This window comes from Mus caroli, unplaced genomic scaffold, assembly GCF_978045245.1.
Source record: "Mus caroli unplaced genomic scaffold, Mus_caroli_1 scaffold_6, whole genome shotgun sequence".
In the NCBI taxonomy this organism is placed as follows: Eukaryota; Metazoa; Chordata; class Mammalia; order Rodentia; family Muridae; genus Mus; species Mus caroli.
Genome location: NW_028227261.1, coordinates 35,492,534 through 35,508,980, shown reverse-complemented (window position 1 = coordinate 35,508,980; position 16,447 = coordinate 35,492,534). Strand labels below are relative to the sequence as shown.

Genomic DNA, 16,447 nt, shown 5'->3' with positions numbered 1-16,447 from the left:
GACTAAGAAATCATAACATTTCTCAATCACTGATTCTACTGCCTCATACTATAATGAACGATGGGGTGAGGTAATTTACAGGATATAAATAAATACTTCTATATAAATGGTAGACAAAAAAATGAAGTGGAAAGGGAAAACCTTTACTCAGGATTGTCTTCTAATTCCCACAAGCATGACATGGCTAGTGGGTATACCTATGCACTCGTGAGTCACACTCTCTTCCCACTCTAAGAAAACCATCCAGATAGATAAAGCAGCTCCAGAGGGAGACCAATCAAGGGTCCCACGTACATGAAAGGCCTTTACTAGATTTTCTAGGGGGAAAAAAAAAGCGAAAAAGAAAAAGCTAAGCTTTCCTCAAGCTGGCGCCTTTCTCAGCTGCTCCAGTGCAGTGTTTCCATTGCTAATGACATGTTCACTGACAAGTATTTCCTGACTATCAAGTTTATCTAATAAATCTAATACATTTAGAATTAGGAGTCTATGGATATATTTGTTTGTTTGTTTCTTTTTTTTTTTTTTTTAGTAACTAAACATTCTACAGGCATACATAAACAAAACTAAATAAAAAATGCAATGTCATCTACATGGTACCAAGGTTGCAAATCAAATAGGCACCCAAAGGAACTTCCTTTTGTAATGCAAATTTTAGCTGGACTCCTAGGTAATCTAATTTTTTTCATTAATGGGTTTCTAAATTAGAGAAAGTTACAACCAGAAGGCATTAACAAATGTTAAGGGGAAATAATCTTTCTTTCTGTTCCATAATGCTGACATAATGCTAATGCTGCTTCAAGAAAGAAGACATCTACATGAGACAACCATCCACGGGACCAGCAAGAGAAACGTCTTACCTTCCCTTTTCTACATGATACTAATGGCATTTTTATTTAAATGATTTTATTGTAATCAAGATTTTATTTATGTGCTAAGATTTTCATCTCACTCAGATTCTAAATCCCAAGCACCATACTAACAAACAAAGTATATACAAAGTAAGTGTACTTACCAAGAACAATATACACTGGCCGTTTGGAGCTGCTGGGTAAGGTAAGTCGTACAAAGAACAAATGCTGTGTTATCCTGACCCTCAGATTCCAGATTACATATGATGTCTAACACGTCCTTGCAGTCCACCTTTGCAATCTATCGAAGAAGGAGATAGCTAAGTTAAAAGGAACACGGTAACTTTTTCTGTAACACCTTATCTTTGGTAATTTCTTTGACAAGAATGAGAGGCATGGTAACTATTTTACTAAGTAAAAGTAAAATCTGAGTAGTAGAGCACGGATGCTTCATTTATCAAACTATTAAGATGAGAAAGGTATGGGCATTTTGTAAAGAAGCTCCTATTTGTTCTTTATTAATATAAACACAAACATTCTGCAGTCTTAAAGTATTCACAAACACTGCTACCATAGGAGTTAAATTCTTTCCATCACCTGGCTATTTCCATCAGAAGTTATATCCCTTTTCTCCTCTTTCCTAAAACCCCCAGTGCTGAGTAGTGAACTTAGGGGCTTACTATGACAACCATCACTCTACAACTGAGCTTCATCTACCTACCCTCATTCTTTAGTAGAAATAAAAATGTTTTCTAACTGCGCTGCAAAGGGAAGAAGACTGGACAGTAACAGAGTACTGCCCACCACTCCTCCATTTGAAACAGGGTCTTATTAAGTTGCCCCAGGAGGCCTCAAACTCATAAAGCTCCTTAGTAGCTGGCGACACCACATCCTGTCTCCTCTTTTCCTCTTTTTTTTTTTTTTTTAGTTTTTCGAGACAGGGTTTCTCTGTGTAGCCCTGGCTGTCCTGGCACTCACTTTGTAGACCAGGCTGGCCTTGAACTCAGAAATCCGCCTGCCTCTGCCTCCCGAGTGCTGGGATTAAAGGCGTGTGCCACCAAAAAAAAAAAAAAAAAAAAAAGAATGCCAAAGCTCCTCTCTCCCTCTTATGAAACTCCTTATCCTAACTTTGAAGACACTCAAGGGGTGACCAATTCATTCTCCTTCCTTTTTCCTGTATTGAATAATCCCCTCAAATATTGCAAACCTTTACTTCCTAGAGTTCTGAAACCAGTTAATCTCCCCCCCCCCCCCCCCCCGTTTTAAAAAGCACATGTGAAACTCCAGTGAAAGTTATGGTACAACTCCTGAGATTCCTCCTTCCACCAGGTGGGATCCAGGATCAAACTCAGGTTGTCAGGTGTGCATACGTGTGCCTCTACCTGCTGAGCCATCTTGTTGGCCCTCTGAAAAAGCTATTCGTATTCATTCCTGGTTTCAATTTTTCTCTTGCAGGTTTGTTTTTTGAGATAGGGTTTCACTCTGTAGCTTTGGCTGTCTTGGAACTCACTATGTAGAGCAGGCTGGCCTTGAATTCACAGAGAACCACCGGCCTCTACACTCAGCTTGGCTCCAAGAACTCTTCTAGCTCAGACTTTGTCCTAAATCTCACATGGCCAACAAGGCCTGGGTATTCCCCTATCTCTTCCCTTTTCAATGCTGGATTATAGGAGTGTGCCACTATGCTTATTTTGTTTTATTTTTAAAATGGGCTCTGGGTATTAAACTCTGGTTTTCATTCTTGTATAGCAAGCACTTTACTGCCTCAGTTGTTTCTACAACTCTCTTTTTAAAGCTTATTTATTTTTGACGTGGGTCTGCTCTGTGGTTCAGGCTGTCCTGGAATTCACTATATAGCCCAGGCTAACTTGAACTCACAGCAATTCTAATCTTTCAGTTTCCCAAATGCTGGAATTACCAGCATGAGCCACCTCCCTGGATTCTTGAACTGACTATGTTTGCCTCTGCAGTGATCCTTCCAGTCCAATGAACTATCAACCAAAGCATCAACACTAACCCATGGTGCAAGCCTTTAATCTCAGCACTTGAGGGAGTAGGGGTGGGGCAGCAGAGGCAGGTGGATCTCTGTGAATTCAAGACCAGCCTGGGCTACACAGAAAAACCTCTTTTCAAAAAAAAAAAAGACAAAGAACCCCAAAGCAAACAAAACAAACAACAACAACAAAAAAGTCCAAACTCATATCAAACCCTAGGAAAATGCCTCTTCAGAACTGTTTAGGGCTGTGGTTATAGCGCTGTGGTAGCTTGACCCTCTAGCAGACATGAAGCCTTGGGTTAAAAACTATTTTAGAAGAACTCTACTTTAGGAGTAAAACACTTAAATAAATATTTAAGTCTTAAATTCTTCACAAACTTTCTAACTTAGTGTATTTCTTGAGTATACTTAATTCCCCATATGACCATATGGAAAAAAATATAAGTATTAAGATTATAATTTTAAAGCCATGAGTGGTAGCCCATGCCTTTAAGTTGATCAGATGGTTTTCTGTTTAACAAAATCTCAATCTAAAGCTACACCTAGAATTTCTATGCTCCTGTTTACTTTTCTACTCCCAAACTGAATTCCCACTGGGTCCTGTTTAAATGTATTTGCTCTGTGTTTGTCACTTATACTTAGTGACTGTGTCAATTCCCAACAGAATTAGTTAGACTGGTAAGTAAATTAGATCCTGTTTATATTTTCTTGTCTCCATCAAGAGAAGAAATAAGTATGTTATTGTGCCTTCCAACTATAAGAGCCAGAAAATATGTATCTCATTCACATTCAAACCAAACAGTTTCTGCTATTGAGTACCCTCACTACTGTAGCACAAAAGCAGCCAGAGACAGGAAAAAGCCAAGAGTGGTTGTGCACTTGAAGACTCAAAAAATCCATTCACATACAAATGGTGGAACGAGAGAATGGTCTTCCACAAGTTGTCTTCTGACCTCCTCACATCTAAGTACCATGCAACAACATGCTGGGTACACACATGTGCATGCACACATACATAAATAATAAATGTAATCTAATAAATTTTACTTAGGGACAAGAAAGATAGCTCAGTGGTTAAGAGCACTGGCTGCTCTTTCAGAAGTCCCAAGTTAGATTCCCAAAGCCCAGATGGTGACTCACAATCATCAGTAACACCTCCAGTTCCAGAGTATTTGACCCTTTCATCTGACCTTCAGAGGCACTGGCATGCATGTGGTACACATACATGCAGTTAGGTATAGCTCTAGCACACATTAAAAAAAAAACCCAAAAACCCAATCCACAAATCTAAAAGACATTTTAATTAGTACCAATGACGTCTCATTCAGTTCTATATAAACGGTTTCAACAAGGAACTCCAAATTCCAAGGTATTCTGTTCCCCCAGTTCCTAATTTGTCTAACTATGCACTGGCAAAGAATTCTGGTTTTCACATGACCCAGTCAATTAATCTTAATTGTATGTGTTTGGCAAAATGGTCCCCAGCAGAGGTTTCTCATTACACACACCCATTACTAGGATACCCACAGGTGCTGACATACAAAAACTTTTATTCCCAGCTGTTCCTCAGGTTAATTTAACTCTTCTCCTGAAAGTTGAAATAGAGTAAAAATTATGCTATATTAGAACATATGCTGATTAAAAACATCAATTAGTGAACATGTAGCAAGTCACCGTAGTTTTCCAAAGTCAGGGCTCTTTATAATTCTATTGTTAACTAGATGAAATGAGTGCTTCTTTTAAAACAATTTTTGTGTGATAAATGTCTTTGTCCTGATAAATCTAACAAATTAATTCAAATTACAAGAAATATTTAAAACTACATTTATCTTATATTTGCCTAACATGTGTGAAGCCCTTGGGTTCAATTCTCAACATTGAAGAGGGGCAGGGGAGACACTGCTCATCACTTTCCACTCAATGGAAATAAACGGCACAGAGGAAAGACAGCCATGGAGACAGCTGAACTGCCTTTTAGTCTGACTTCAGACCATCATTAGCATAATACACGCAGGACTTTGGGAACATTACCATTTTGGCATCACTGGTGAAGTATAGAGAGAGGACTGTTATCATGGAGACTGTCATTTAATGGTGGTAATACTGAAAATTTTTAGTATTATAAGAGTTGGTAAACATTTGGCAAAGCCTTTACCAAACAGTTTCTGGTATTGAGTACCCCACTACTGTAGCACAAAAGCAGCCAGAGACAGGAAAGAGCCAAGAGTGGTTGTGCACCCAAAGACTCAAAAAACAGATACAGGTAGGCATGCTGGTGTATGCCTATAGTAATCCCACTACTTGGGAGGCTGAGAAGTGGACTAAGAGTTTGAAGCTAGTCTAGATTACATAGAATGTTCAGTGTTACCTGAGGTAAACAAAGAACAAAACAAACAGAAAATAGGTACAGCCACATGTCATAGAAGGTTTCAACTAGACAGCATAAAGGATAGCATCTGCAACATAGCCTATGTGGGTAGTACGTTAATGTTATCCAGATTATGTAACTGCACTACAGTGCTGGCACAAAGATGAGACTGCCTCATGACACATTTTCCAGATGTGTGTCTGCCAATCCAGATACGTTGTAGAACAGCAACAGCAGACCCATTTCCCACAGAGGTTTCCTGCAAGTTCACCAACCTCACAAATGAACCAATTATGTAACTTCATGAAAACCCTGCTTACTTACTTAGTTGCTTACCTGACTTAGCAAAGCAGTAGAAGGCAAGTACTATTATCAGAGTTAAAACTTAGCTCCTTAATCTGTTATTAATAAACCAAGAAAGACCATGGATAAAACAAAGCTGACAGCTACATGTATAATCTTCAACACATGCGCAGTCCAAGGTTCAACTGTAGCACTATTAAACCAACAAGCACCCATAAGCTGACTGACTTCCCACACTTCCCTGGCTCCTCTACTCACTCCTCTGGGGGTCTCTGAGAAGGTCACACTGGCCTCCAGCTCCGAGGGCTAGGATTATAGGTGTGCACTACCATATACTGTTATTCTGAGTATCTTGAAGCCATATACTATTTTGCTTACTGTCCCTATTTCTGGCCTGCCAGTGAATACTGTTGTTTCTCAAAATTTCTTGTCCTAACCCTAATACACTATTCTTTAATCAAATTTCCCCCAAATATCATAGCTTATCACTTGTTACCTTCAATGATGAGTCTGAACTTTATCCAATCTAAGCTCTAATACATTTGTTTCAGAAGACCTCCTTTTGCCAAGCCAACAGATCTTATTTCTTATAAGATCTTAACTCATATGCTCTGGCTCACACAAGGTCTTCACTAGTGAGTTACTGGAAGCACAAGTTAATTCCTGTCTTTTATTACAAGTCAGTTGTTCCTAACACATTCTATCTATCTAACCTTACTTCAAGGTTCAACTCAGGCACCAGCTTCTCCACAGAGCTTGTAAATGGTATTTACATGGATAGTTTCCATAATTACTTCTGTATTGAACACAGCAGCAGCTTAATATTATTTAGTACTTTTCTTTCTATAATTGTTTCTAGCAAATAACGCTATATGAACTCTGTATTTGCCAATGCCCAATACAATAACAGAATTAAAGTAGGTTTAATTTTTGTTAAAGTTAAAGAAAAGTTATAGGATGAGGAGGAAATCAAATCCAAAGTTAGACTTTTGCTGATACTTCTGAATTTTTTTCACAAAGTCTCAAGTACCGAGATTAATGGCTGTTTCTTAATTTGTTTTCTGAACACAAAATACTGCAATAAGGTCAGTATCTGAACTTACCAGATACTACAGCCAGTGAGCCAGCTAACCAACCAACCAACCAACCAACCAACCAACCAACCAAACATATGCTTTAAAAAAATGTGAATTCACTCATACAAGGCTAATTATCAATTATTATAGTGCTACCCTTCGCTCCTGTTTTCTTAAGACAGGCCTTTAATCTGAAATCTTCCATCTTGTCTTCTCAATTGCTTCTCTCTAGTACTGCAAGTTAGATCCAAAGAATTCTTATTATAGAGTCTATATTTGTTCAATGTTTATCTATGGTGTGGCAAGAACTGAATCTTTTTTAAAAATGTGCATTTGACACAGGAGCCAGAGAACAACTTTGGGTGTTAACCTCATGAGCACTATCAACCTCCTGTGAGTCTAAATCTCTCATAGCTTGTTAACTCACCAGTTAGGCTAGTTGGCTGGCCACGTACACACATACACACAAATACACATAAATAAAAATAAATCTTTCAAAAAATTTTAAAGACGGGTGTGTGTGTGTGGGGGGTGGGTGGGGGGGGGAAGGCCTATACTACATAGCACAGGAGGGACAAATGTTTAGCAAATGCTTTTTGTAATTATATTCTAGATTGCAGTGGGAAGTATGAAAAGACAGATGATGTGAAGCAGTTCAGTTTTTGATTTCTTTATGACACAATACTTATACTCAATTAAGAGTCATTGAGACAATCTCAGTTTTGGAAAACTACATTCAGGTGTTCACATCACCAAATAGCTGCTTCACTGTCTAGGTCCACATCTCAAAACAAGGATGACCAACACTCTGTCACTACTCACATACTATGCACCACCAGACCATCTTCCCAAAAACAAGTACTCTGTAAATTTAATGTTATAGGTTCTACTCTTCCCACTAGGATACTGCTAAGTATGTAAATGCTTAAAAAAACAAAACAAAATAGACATTAGCCACAGCAAATAGAATGAAGGCTTTTAGACTTAACCTGAGAAAAATGGAAAATTATTGGAGGATGTGGACAGAAAATGGCCTAAGCACTAAAGAGATTTTACTTCAAGAGAGTAAAATGTAGTGGCCATCAGTGAGACTACACACAGCAGTTCAGATAATGTATTACTATTGTATTATTACAATTACATGGGGTCTCATGTATACCAAGCTGTCTTCAAACCTACTATAGAAGAGAATGACCTTGAACTTATCTTTCTGCCTCAGGCTCACCCTAGTGATTGGATTACAGGTTTGCAGCACCATGGCTGGTTTATATGGTACTGAGTACTGAACCAAGAGTTCTGTGCCTGCTACATGAGCATGCTAAGAGCTAAGCTCCTATCACCTTACTATTTTCAATCCTGTACTACTGATAGTACAGCAAACCCAGATTTGAATGCCAGCATTACATGAAGGTAGCTAACATAATTTAATTGGAACTTTTTATCAACAAAAAGGAACTTTGTCAGAGATGTGAAACTAAATGTGAAAAGTATAGAGTATGCCTAGCCTACAAGGAGCTATGTATTCACTAATCTTTCCACTTCTGACATGGAGAACATAGTTGAAAGGCAACTGACTTCACTGGGTTTATTTTTAGTTGCACCGAGGATCAGTCATGAGGTCTTGCTTAATACTAGGTAAATGTTTAACTAACTATACTCCCTCTCTTTTCTGGCTTCATTGAGAAGCAAGCTCAAGCCAGGCTATGGTGACATATTCTGCAACCCCTCATTAGGGATGCGGAGGCAGGAGTATGGGAACTGGTGGCCAGCATGGGCTACAATGAGCTTAGTCTAAGACCAGCCTGAGCAATAGTAATACCCTGTCTCAAAACTTAAACCAAACTAAAGCTCAGGAAGTCATAAAGGCAATCAGGGTCCTAATAGTAATATCAGAAATTTAGTCAGTGGGGTACTGCAACATTTAACCAAAGGAAAGCAAAGTCAAAAGGAGAAGGAACAATCACTGAAGAGCTAGGAAGTCAAAGTGTGTGAGACCTTAAAAAGACCTGGGGAAGCTGGGTGGTGGTGGCGCACGCCTTTAATCCCAGCACTTAAGAGGCAGGGGCAGGTGGATTTCTGAGTTTGAGGCCAGCCTGGTCTACAGAGTGACTTCCAGGACAGCCAGGGCTACACAGAGAAACCCTGTCTCAGAAAAAACCAAAAACCAAACCAAACCAAAACAACCCCCCCCCCCCCAATAAAAAAAAGAATGGGAAAACGTCAAGACGACTGATTGGTAAGAAAAAATGTGGGTCAAATGTCATATTATAATGTCAGTCAGGGGGCTGGAGAGATGGCTCAGTGGTTAAGAACACCGACTGCTCTTCTGAAGGTCCTGAGTTCAAATCCCAGCAACCACATGGTGGCTCACAACCATCCGTAATGAGATCTGACTCCCTCTTCCGGTGCATCTGAAGACAGCTACAATGTACTTAGATATAATAATAAATCTTAAAAAGAAAAAGAGAGAGAGAGAGAGAGAGAGAGAGAGAGAGAGAGAGAGAGAGAGAGAGAGAACCATATAATGTCAGTCAGGAGTGGGGTAGAGAGAGAGAACCATATAATGTCAGTCAGGAGTGGGAGTGGTAGCCCATCCCTTTAATTTCGAGTACTGGGGAGGCAGAGGACAGCCAGGGGCTATAGAAAGACCCTTTTTCAAAAAAAAAAAAGCAAGAAGCTACAGCCAGATTCGGTAGCAGGAGAGTCTTAAGTTGAAGGTGTCGGGAGGTAGTACCTGGGAATATAGCTCAGTTGGTGGAATGTTTGCCTAGCATATATGAAGCCCTGCCCTTGATTTCCACCAGTACTAAATAAAACTGAGATTGGTGTCGCACACCTGTGAACTTAACACTCTAGTGATGGACCCGGAGTTCAAGGCCAACCCAGGCTCAGTTGGGGACCGGGGTGGAGAGAACAAATAAGAAGGAATATGAATGTCCTGAGAGGAGAAAAATAGTTCACAGTAAATTCACACTGAAAGTTAACTCAGTGAGTAGGCCAGGACGAGAAACTGGAGTCATTGTAAGAGGAAGTGAGTGCTAAAGATCTCTAACAGGGTGAAGGACTCTCAGTTATCCTCTAGGACAGCAAAGAGTGAATGAGAGATCTGTCATACGAGTGAGGAAGTTACTCTGAAGAACAGGAACTGTCTGCCTCCAATAACAAGAGGTGCACATACACAGAGTAAAGGAGGTGAGCAGACATTCAGGAACGAAGTACCTGAGTTTCTACAGAACAACAGGGAGAAGCGCAGGTTTCAGAGATTTCCTAGGAAGGTGGGTGGTAAGCAGACTAAAGAAATGCATATAGTGCAAATGATTTAAAGATGAATTAACTGGTAAGCTTTTCTCAACCTATCTGCCCAGTGGACAGATACAGGTAAATACAACAGAGCAGATAAAGATTTGAGGAAGTCAGAGAGATACAATTAAGGACAAGAATAACAGAGGACCAGAGGAGCAAATGCTATCCGATGTAACTGAGTAGAGAGGCAGGGGAATACGATGAGGATGAGGCAGGCTGGGGAAGGCACAGGTCCTGACTGGTGCTGGTCAAGTCCATACAGTACAGAGAATGAAGCAAAAAGAGAGCAGGATACAGGGGAAAAGTTAAATTTAGAAACTACGATATTGTAGAGAACTCGATCTTTGAGATGCCTACATTTAGTTAGAAACTTCAGCTTGCAGCTGGCTCAGCAGGGAAGACACCTGCCAACAATCCTGGTGACCTGAGCTCCCTGGAAACCAGGTAAAAGAGAGAATTAACATCAAAACTTATCCTCTGGCATCCACAGGAGTGCCATGCATGCATGCTCACAAAAATACATCTCATATGTATACACCTGTGTGCACACATGCACAATTATAAACAAAGAAAGATGTCTCGGTGTAGAAGTAAGAATTCATGGGTTAAATCTGGAATGGCGGCTAAGAGGAAAGATAAATAATGACTTAAAGACTAAGCATTCCTATTTTTTTTTCGGCCTGATTTATTAAACATTTGGAGAGAACTAATTCCAAACTTTCTAAGAAACATGATTCACATGTTTCATTAAAATAATACAATCGATAAAAACAGTTTTTAAAGACTTAGCAATTTTATTAACATTCTATATACCCCATGGTATCCAGTTTGACCAGTTAATTATTAGTAAAATATATTCATGAAGCTCAGAGTCTTGCACTTGTGTGTTACAGAGGCAAACGCACAAAGTTAAGTGTTAACTAAGTTAAAATTAATTCCCACACTCCTTGGATTATTCCTTGACCTACTTATTAATTTCCCAAATCCAGTAAAGTTACAACTGTCAGAAGGAAAGCTACTTTTATATCTGACAATTCCACAGTAGACCATCATGTGTAAACACTTATAAACATCATTTGTGCATTCTTAATTATCCATTTTAGAAACCCAACTATACCTATAACTAACTTCATATCCAATCTGAAGAAGTTAAACATATCTATATAGATATATATATCACATATTTATTTAAGCATAAAAGATGAGCTGTGCCTTTCATTCTGGATGAAGGGAAATAAACCATGCAGTGCCTATACTGACACATCACACCTAGAGCAAGAGTGAATGGTTACCTAATGGACTCACCTCCTGAATAGCCTCTTCGCTGGGAAGCATGGAACATAAACATGTGATATAGGCTTGCTGAAAACACGACACCTGTGCAAGTTCTTTAGACTCTGCACACAGTTTTGATAAAGCAGTAGCTTGGGGGATGCAGTTAGACTTCAACAAATGTTTGATTCTCATTTGTAGAAAGGAAGGTCCTTCTTGTGCAATCAATTTGTTAACTAGAAAAAAGGAAAAATGCAATAGTATGACAATGTACCACATGCCAGAGTAGCGATGACACTTTCATCGTTCTGCCTTTGCCTTTTCTTCTGAGACTGGTGGATCTCAGGCTGGTCCCGAGCTCACTATACAGCTGAGGATGACCTGTAAGTCGTGATTCTCCTGCCTCTAATTTCCTTGTTGTTACTAAATTCTGAGTTTCTATAACTGAGTGCTTATTCTAGTCTCAAGACTCCTCTAACAGAGACAAGAGGGAAATGGAGCTAACAATTTTCATATTAATTAGTTTTACTCTAAACACCAAACGTTTTACTGAAACTGTCAATATTTCAAAAATTACATGATCACCTCCCCTAAAGCACTGTTAAGAATAGTGAAATCAACTATAAGTGCAAATAAATTCAAGAAAATGAAGCAAGTGACCTATACAATATTAGCTACCACAAAGGGGATGCATATGAGGTACCAAGTTTTATGCTAAATGTTCTTATATATCTCATTTAGTCTTCACACCAACACCAAGGCAAGTAATGTCCACAGATTAAAGTTAGAAAAATTAATATTCAGAGAAGTTAGGTCACTTGCCAAGGATTCCAAAGCCAGTGGTGCTGTTTCCTCTAAAGCAGGCATTTCTCAAAGTGTGTTCCAGCGACCAAAAGACCTGAGAGATAGTCCTAGAAAAAGAAGGATTCCTTGGTCAAATCTCTGAACAGTCCTGCAATGAATAAAACTGTTCATGTGTATTTAGCCCAGTGTTTCCCAAGCTGATTTGACCAGAGAACCCTTTTACAAATATTAATCCCTTGTAAAATACATGCTCCTGGTTTAGTACACACTTTGGAAAACGCTGCTCTGAACACTAACATACAGTGCTCAGCAAGCTCTCAACTTTGCAAAGCCACCCAACAAGTCTGTGACATTATACAGCCTTATCTAATAATGTAGCCCTCAAGCAAGTTGCTTTAGGTGGTTAATCTAAGGCACTGCTTCTCAAACTTGAAAATGCCTCCTAAGAACCCAGGAGACTTATTTAAATGCAGATTCTGACACAGTAAGTCTAAGGATGTAAATTTTTTTTTGATACAGGGTCTTCAGGTGTATCGCCCGGAATGCTCTATCTAGACCAGTCTTGGCCTTGAACTCAAGAGATCCACTTGCTTTTGTTGAGATTAAATAAAGTGAGTGTCAACATTTCCTAGAATTTTAATTTTTTTGTAACAAAACCCTCCTCCATTGTAATTCCCCTAGCTTTAAAATTATCTTTTTAAAAGTAAGATAAGCCGGGTGTGGTGGTGTACGCCTTTAATCCCAGCACTTGGGAGGCAGAGGCAGGCAGATTTCTGGGTTTGAGGCCAGCCTGTTCTACAAAGTGAGTTCCAGGACAGCCAAGGCTACACAGAGAAATAACCTGTCTGGAAAAACCACAAAAAAAAAAAAAAAAAGAGTAAGATAACTCATTGTCTATGTGCATACACATATGCAGCTAAAATTGTGGCCCAACCCAGGCATGGTGGTGTATGCCTATAAACCTACCTAGCATGAGAGCCCCCCAAAAGATTCTTTTATATATGCATGCATGCATGTATTCATATTCAGATCTGTGTGCTTAAATGTGTACCATGTGAGTATCTGTAAGTTAGAGTAGTGCCACTGCGTGTGTACAGGGAATCAAACTTAGGTCCTCTTGAAAGCAACAAGCAAGTGCTCTTAACCACAGAGCCATCTCTCCAGACTGCAAGATTCATTAAAAGAGAAAGAAAATCTCCCTTTTATTTTGACATCAGTACTTTAGTTTCCCTCCCAGAAAAACAATTCTTTTCATCTTTTTCTGTATCCTTACATAAATGATCCCTTTCTTTTTTTCTTTTTTGGTTTTTTCGAGACAGGGTTTCTCTGTGTAGCCCTGGCTGTCCTGGCACTCACTTTGTAGACCAGGCTGGCCTCGAACTCAGAAATCCGCCTGCCTCTGCCTCCCGAGTGCTGGGAAAATGATCCCTTTCTTGACCAACCAAGTAGATGATAGAGTAGTTCATTCTACCATCAATCTTAGAGTTGTCTTATTATTTATTGCTATCAACCAAATCTCACTATTCACATATATAATATAATTTCTCTTAATGATTCCCTACTGATCCATTTACAACTTGTTTCCAATCTTAGCAATCATCAATAATGATGCAATTCACAAGCCTGTGCATGGGTCATTTTACCAATGAGCATATAACAAAACAAAACAAAGCCCAAGAAGTGGGGCTACTAGCTTAAAGGCTTTCCTCAATAATTCTGGCCCATGTTGCCAAGTTGTTCTCCAGAAGTTGTACCTACTTTTAACTACTGAGTTTCAACTCTGGAGACTTAGATTTAGCAGGCAGAGCTTGGGTCTTAGTATTATATGCTTTTGGTTTTAAACTGTAAAGCGGAACCAAAGTCATAAGTCCTGAAGGAAAAACATCACATTTACCTTAGCCATTCCCATTTTAGAATAATAATCATTTAAATCCACAAAATAATTATTACAGTTCCCCCTATCAATACTTCTTTATTCTTTTGTTTTCAGTAATGTTATGTCAAGTATTCAAAAAACAAATGTGGTCCTCTCCTCAGAGAACCACAGAGCTATTTGCCCCTGGCCTTGTAGTTCTTTAAACCTCTTCACATTATCGCCTGGCTATGTTCTGCCTATTATTAGACCCCACTCTATCTGTGTTACACGGCTATGAGCAGGTTATGAATCTCACAGGAGACAATATACTAGAAAGCAGGAATGTTATGAAGCCTCCAGTCCTGCTGCACAGTACTTTTCATCTATCTCTTATCACACTAAGATTTCTCTGTACATGCAGAATAAGGGGTTATAATGTAAGACTGTAGAATTCTAAATTGCCATCTGAGGATTCAGTCTTACTGATGTTGAAGCTTCTTCTGTATAAGATGTTAATACACGTCATTCCCCTTAAAGGGGATTCTAGGATCATGTGTGAAATGGGAGTGATACACATAAGAAACAGGACAAAAGCAAGCATGGAATAAAATGTTCACTATTACTTGCTGTTATTTATCTCTGATATCTTCTGTGCTCTTCTGCTACCAATCATGTGGTCAACTACAATGTTCAGACTTCTGTATTCTCTATGGAACCATGGACTTAGTAAGGGTTATCAACCCTCAGTCAAATACTTTTAAAGTCAGGCAAAACACCAATGCACCGGAAAAAAAATTCAATAAAAATAAGTAAACCATTAAATAATAAATGTAAATAATAATAGAAAGGTTATTTCAAGAGCTGGGGTGATGCTCACTGGATAAAAGCATTTGCTCTGCGGACTTGAGTTTGATACCAGGACTCACACAAAAGGAGGTAGTAACTCCACTACTGAAGCTTGGAGACTGGCAGCTCTCCAGAGCTCTGCTGGCCAGCCAGCACAGATGAGCTTCTAGCTCAAATAAGGTTAATCTACCTGCCTCCGCTTTTGAGAGCTGAGATTAAAGTGTGTGCCACCATGCCTAGCTTCTTTCCCTTTCTTGAAAAGTATCTATATTTCTTAGATACTTATTTCTTATTTACTTATCGATACATTTATATGTTGAAAGGAAATCTAGGGGCTGGAAAGGCAGCTCAACAAAGCATTTATCCTGCATGTCCAGGGTACTGGTTCATGACTATCGCTGCAAAATAAAACAATAGTTGTGTGAATCCATGTGTTTCAATACTTAATAAGGCTGTCCTCTGCTGTGGCATACATATAAACAAACAGCTTAGCAGTACAACACTTGCCAATTATAAGGCGATCCCCAGCCATAGGTGTTAGGAAGACTAAATAATTATTGACAGTATCTGTCCTTTATCATCTGAAAACAATCACATTTAAGGATTAATTTAAAAGGAGTTCGTAGGGATGGAGATGGTTCAGTGGTTAAGAGTACATATTGTTCTTTAAGAGGACCAAAATCCGATTCCCAGAACTCACAGGAGATGGTTCACAGCTGTAACTATAGCTCCAGGTGAATTCAATGACTCTAGTCTCCTTTGGCACTGTACTTACATGCACATACCCACACAGACACATCCATATACATATATAACTATATATATATAACTCTATATAACTCTCTCTCTATAACTCTGTAACTATATCCATATATATGTATGTATGTGTATGTGTGCATATATATATATATTGATAGTGACTTACCATCAGTAACTCAGTTCCAGGGGAATTCCCAACACCCTCTCTTCAAGCCTCTGTGCACACATACTTTCAGGTAAAATGTTTATATACTTAAAAACCTCTAAAAGGCAATTTTTTGCCACTTAGTGACAATGTAGCCATAGGAACACTGTGATGCAATGCATCACTCTGTGATAATGCTGATATAAACAGATCTACCATACTAACAAAAGGACACTACTAAAATTAGAAAATACATGATAAACATACCCCATAAGCTGAGTGGTGGTGGCTCATGCCTTTAAAATCCCAGCACTCAGGAGGCAGAGGCAGGTAGATCTCTGTATGTTTAAGCCAGACTGGCCTACAGAGTGAGCTCCAGGACAGCCAGGGCAACACAGCGAAACGCTGCTTTGAAAAACCAAACAAAAGCAAAGCATACCCCACCATTGGCAGTGTATGACCTCTAACAGCTCTTATTGACAATGATTTGTTAGTCTCCCACTTGCCTACATTTATGAAGGAAATTATCTTTTCCAAACAAGTCCCCAAAGGTCATAACCAATAGAAAAATCTAAACACCTGAAGGCTGGCAAGACCACCTAGCAATCTGAGGTAAGATTCTCCACAATGAAAAGGTGGAAGGAGAGACCCTAGCCCATAGATGTCTTCTGAACACACAACAGGTTATTTCATGTGAGAAACAAAACAAACAAAACCCCCACAAACCCTTATGCTAAGCTGCTTACTATACAAAAAAAAAACAACAACAAAAACCCTGAACATATGAACACAGCAGTCACAATAAGATGTTAGCTAGCGCTGGGCGGTGGTGGTGCACTCCTTTAATCCCAACACTCGGGAGGCAGAGGCAG

At 39.2% G+C, this 16,447-nt stretch overlaps 1 protein-coding gene across 2 annotated transcripts in view; it reads right to left on the bottom strand.

Moving 5' to 3' along the window:
- Rlf (RLF zinc finger) overlaps positions 1 to 16,447 on the bottom strand; it is a 61,486-nt gene that overhangs the window by 12,047 nt on the left and 32,992 nt on the right. For both annotated transcript variants that reach the window (XM_021160506.2, XM_085839003.1), the window contains 2 exons: positions 11,200 to 11,402; positions 1,013 to 1,149 (listed from right to left, as the gene is read on the bottom strand). In XM_021160506.2, the coding sequence (XP_021016165.1) occupies positions 1,013 to 1,149; positions 11,200 to 11,402 (340 nt within the window). The remainder of the gene's footprint in view (positions 1 to 1,012; positions 1,150 to 11,199; positions 11,403 to 16,447) is intronic.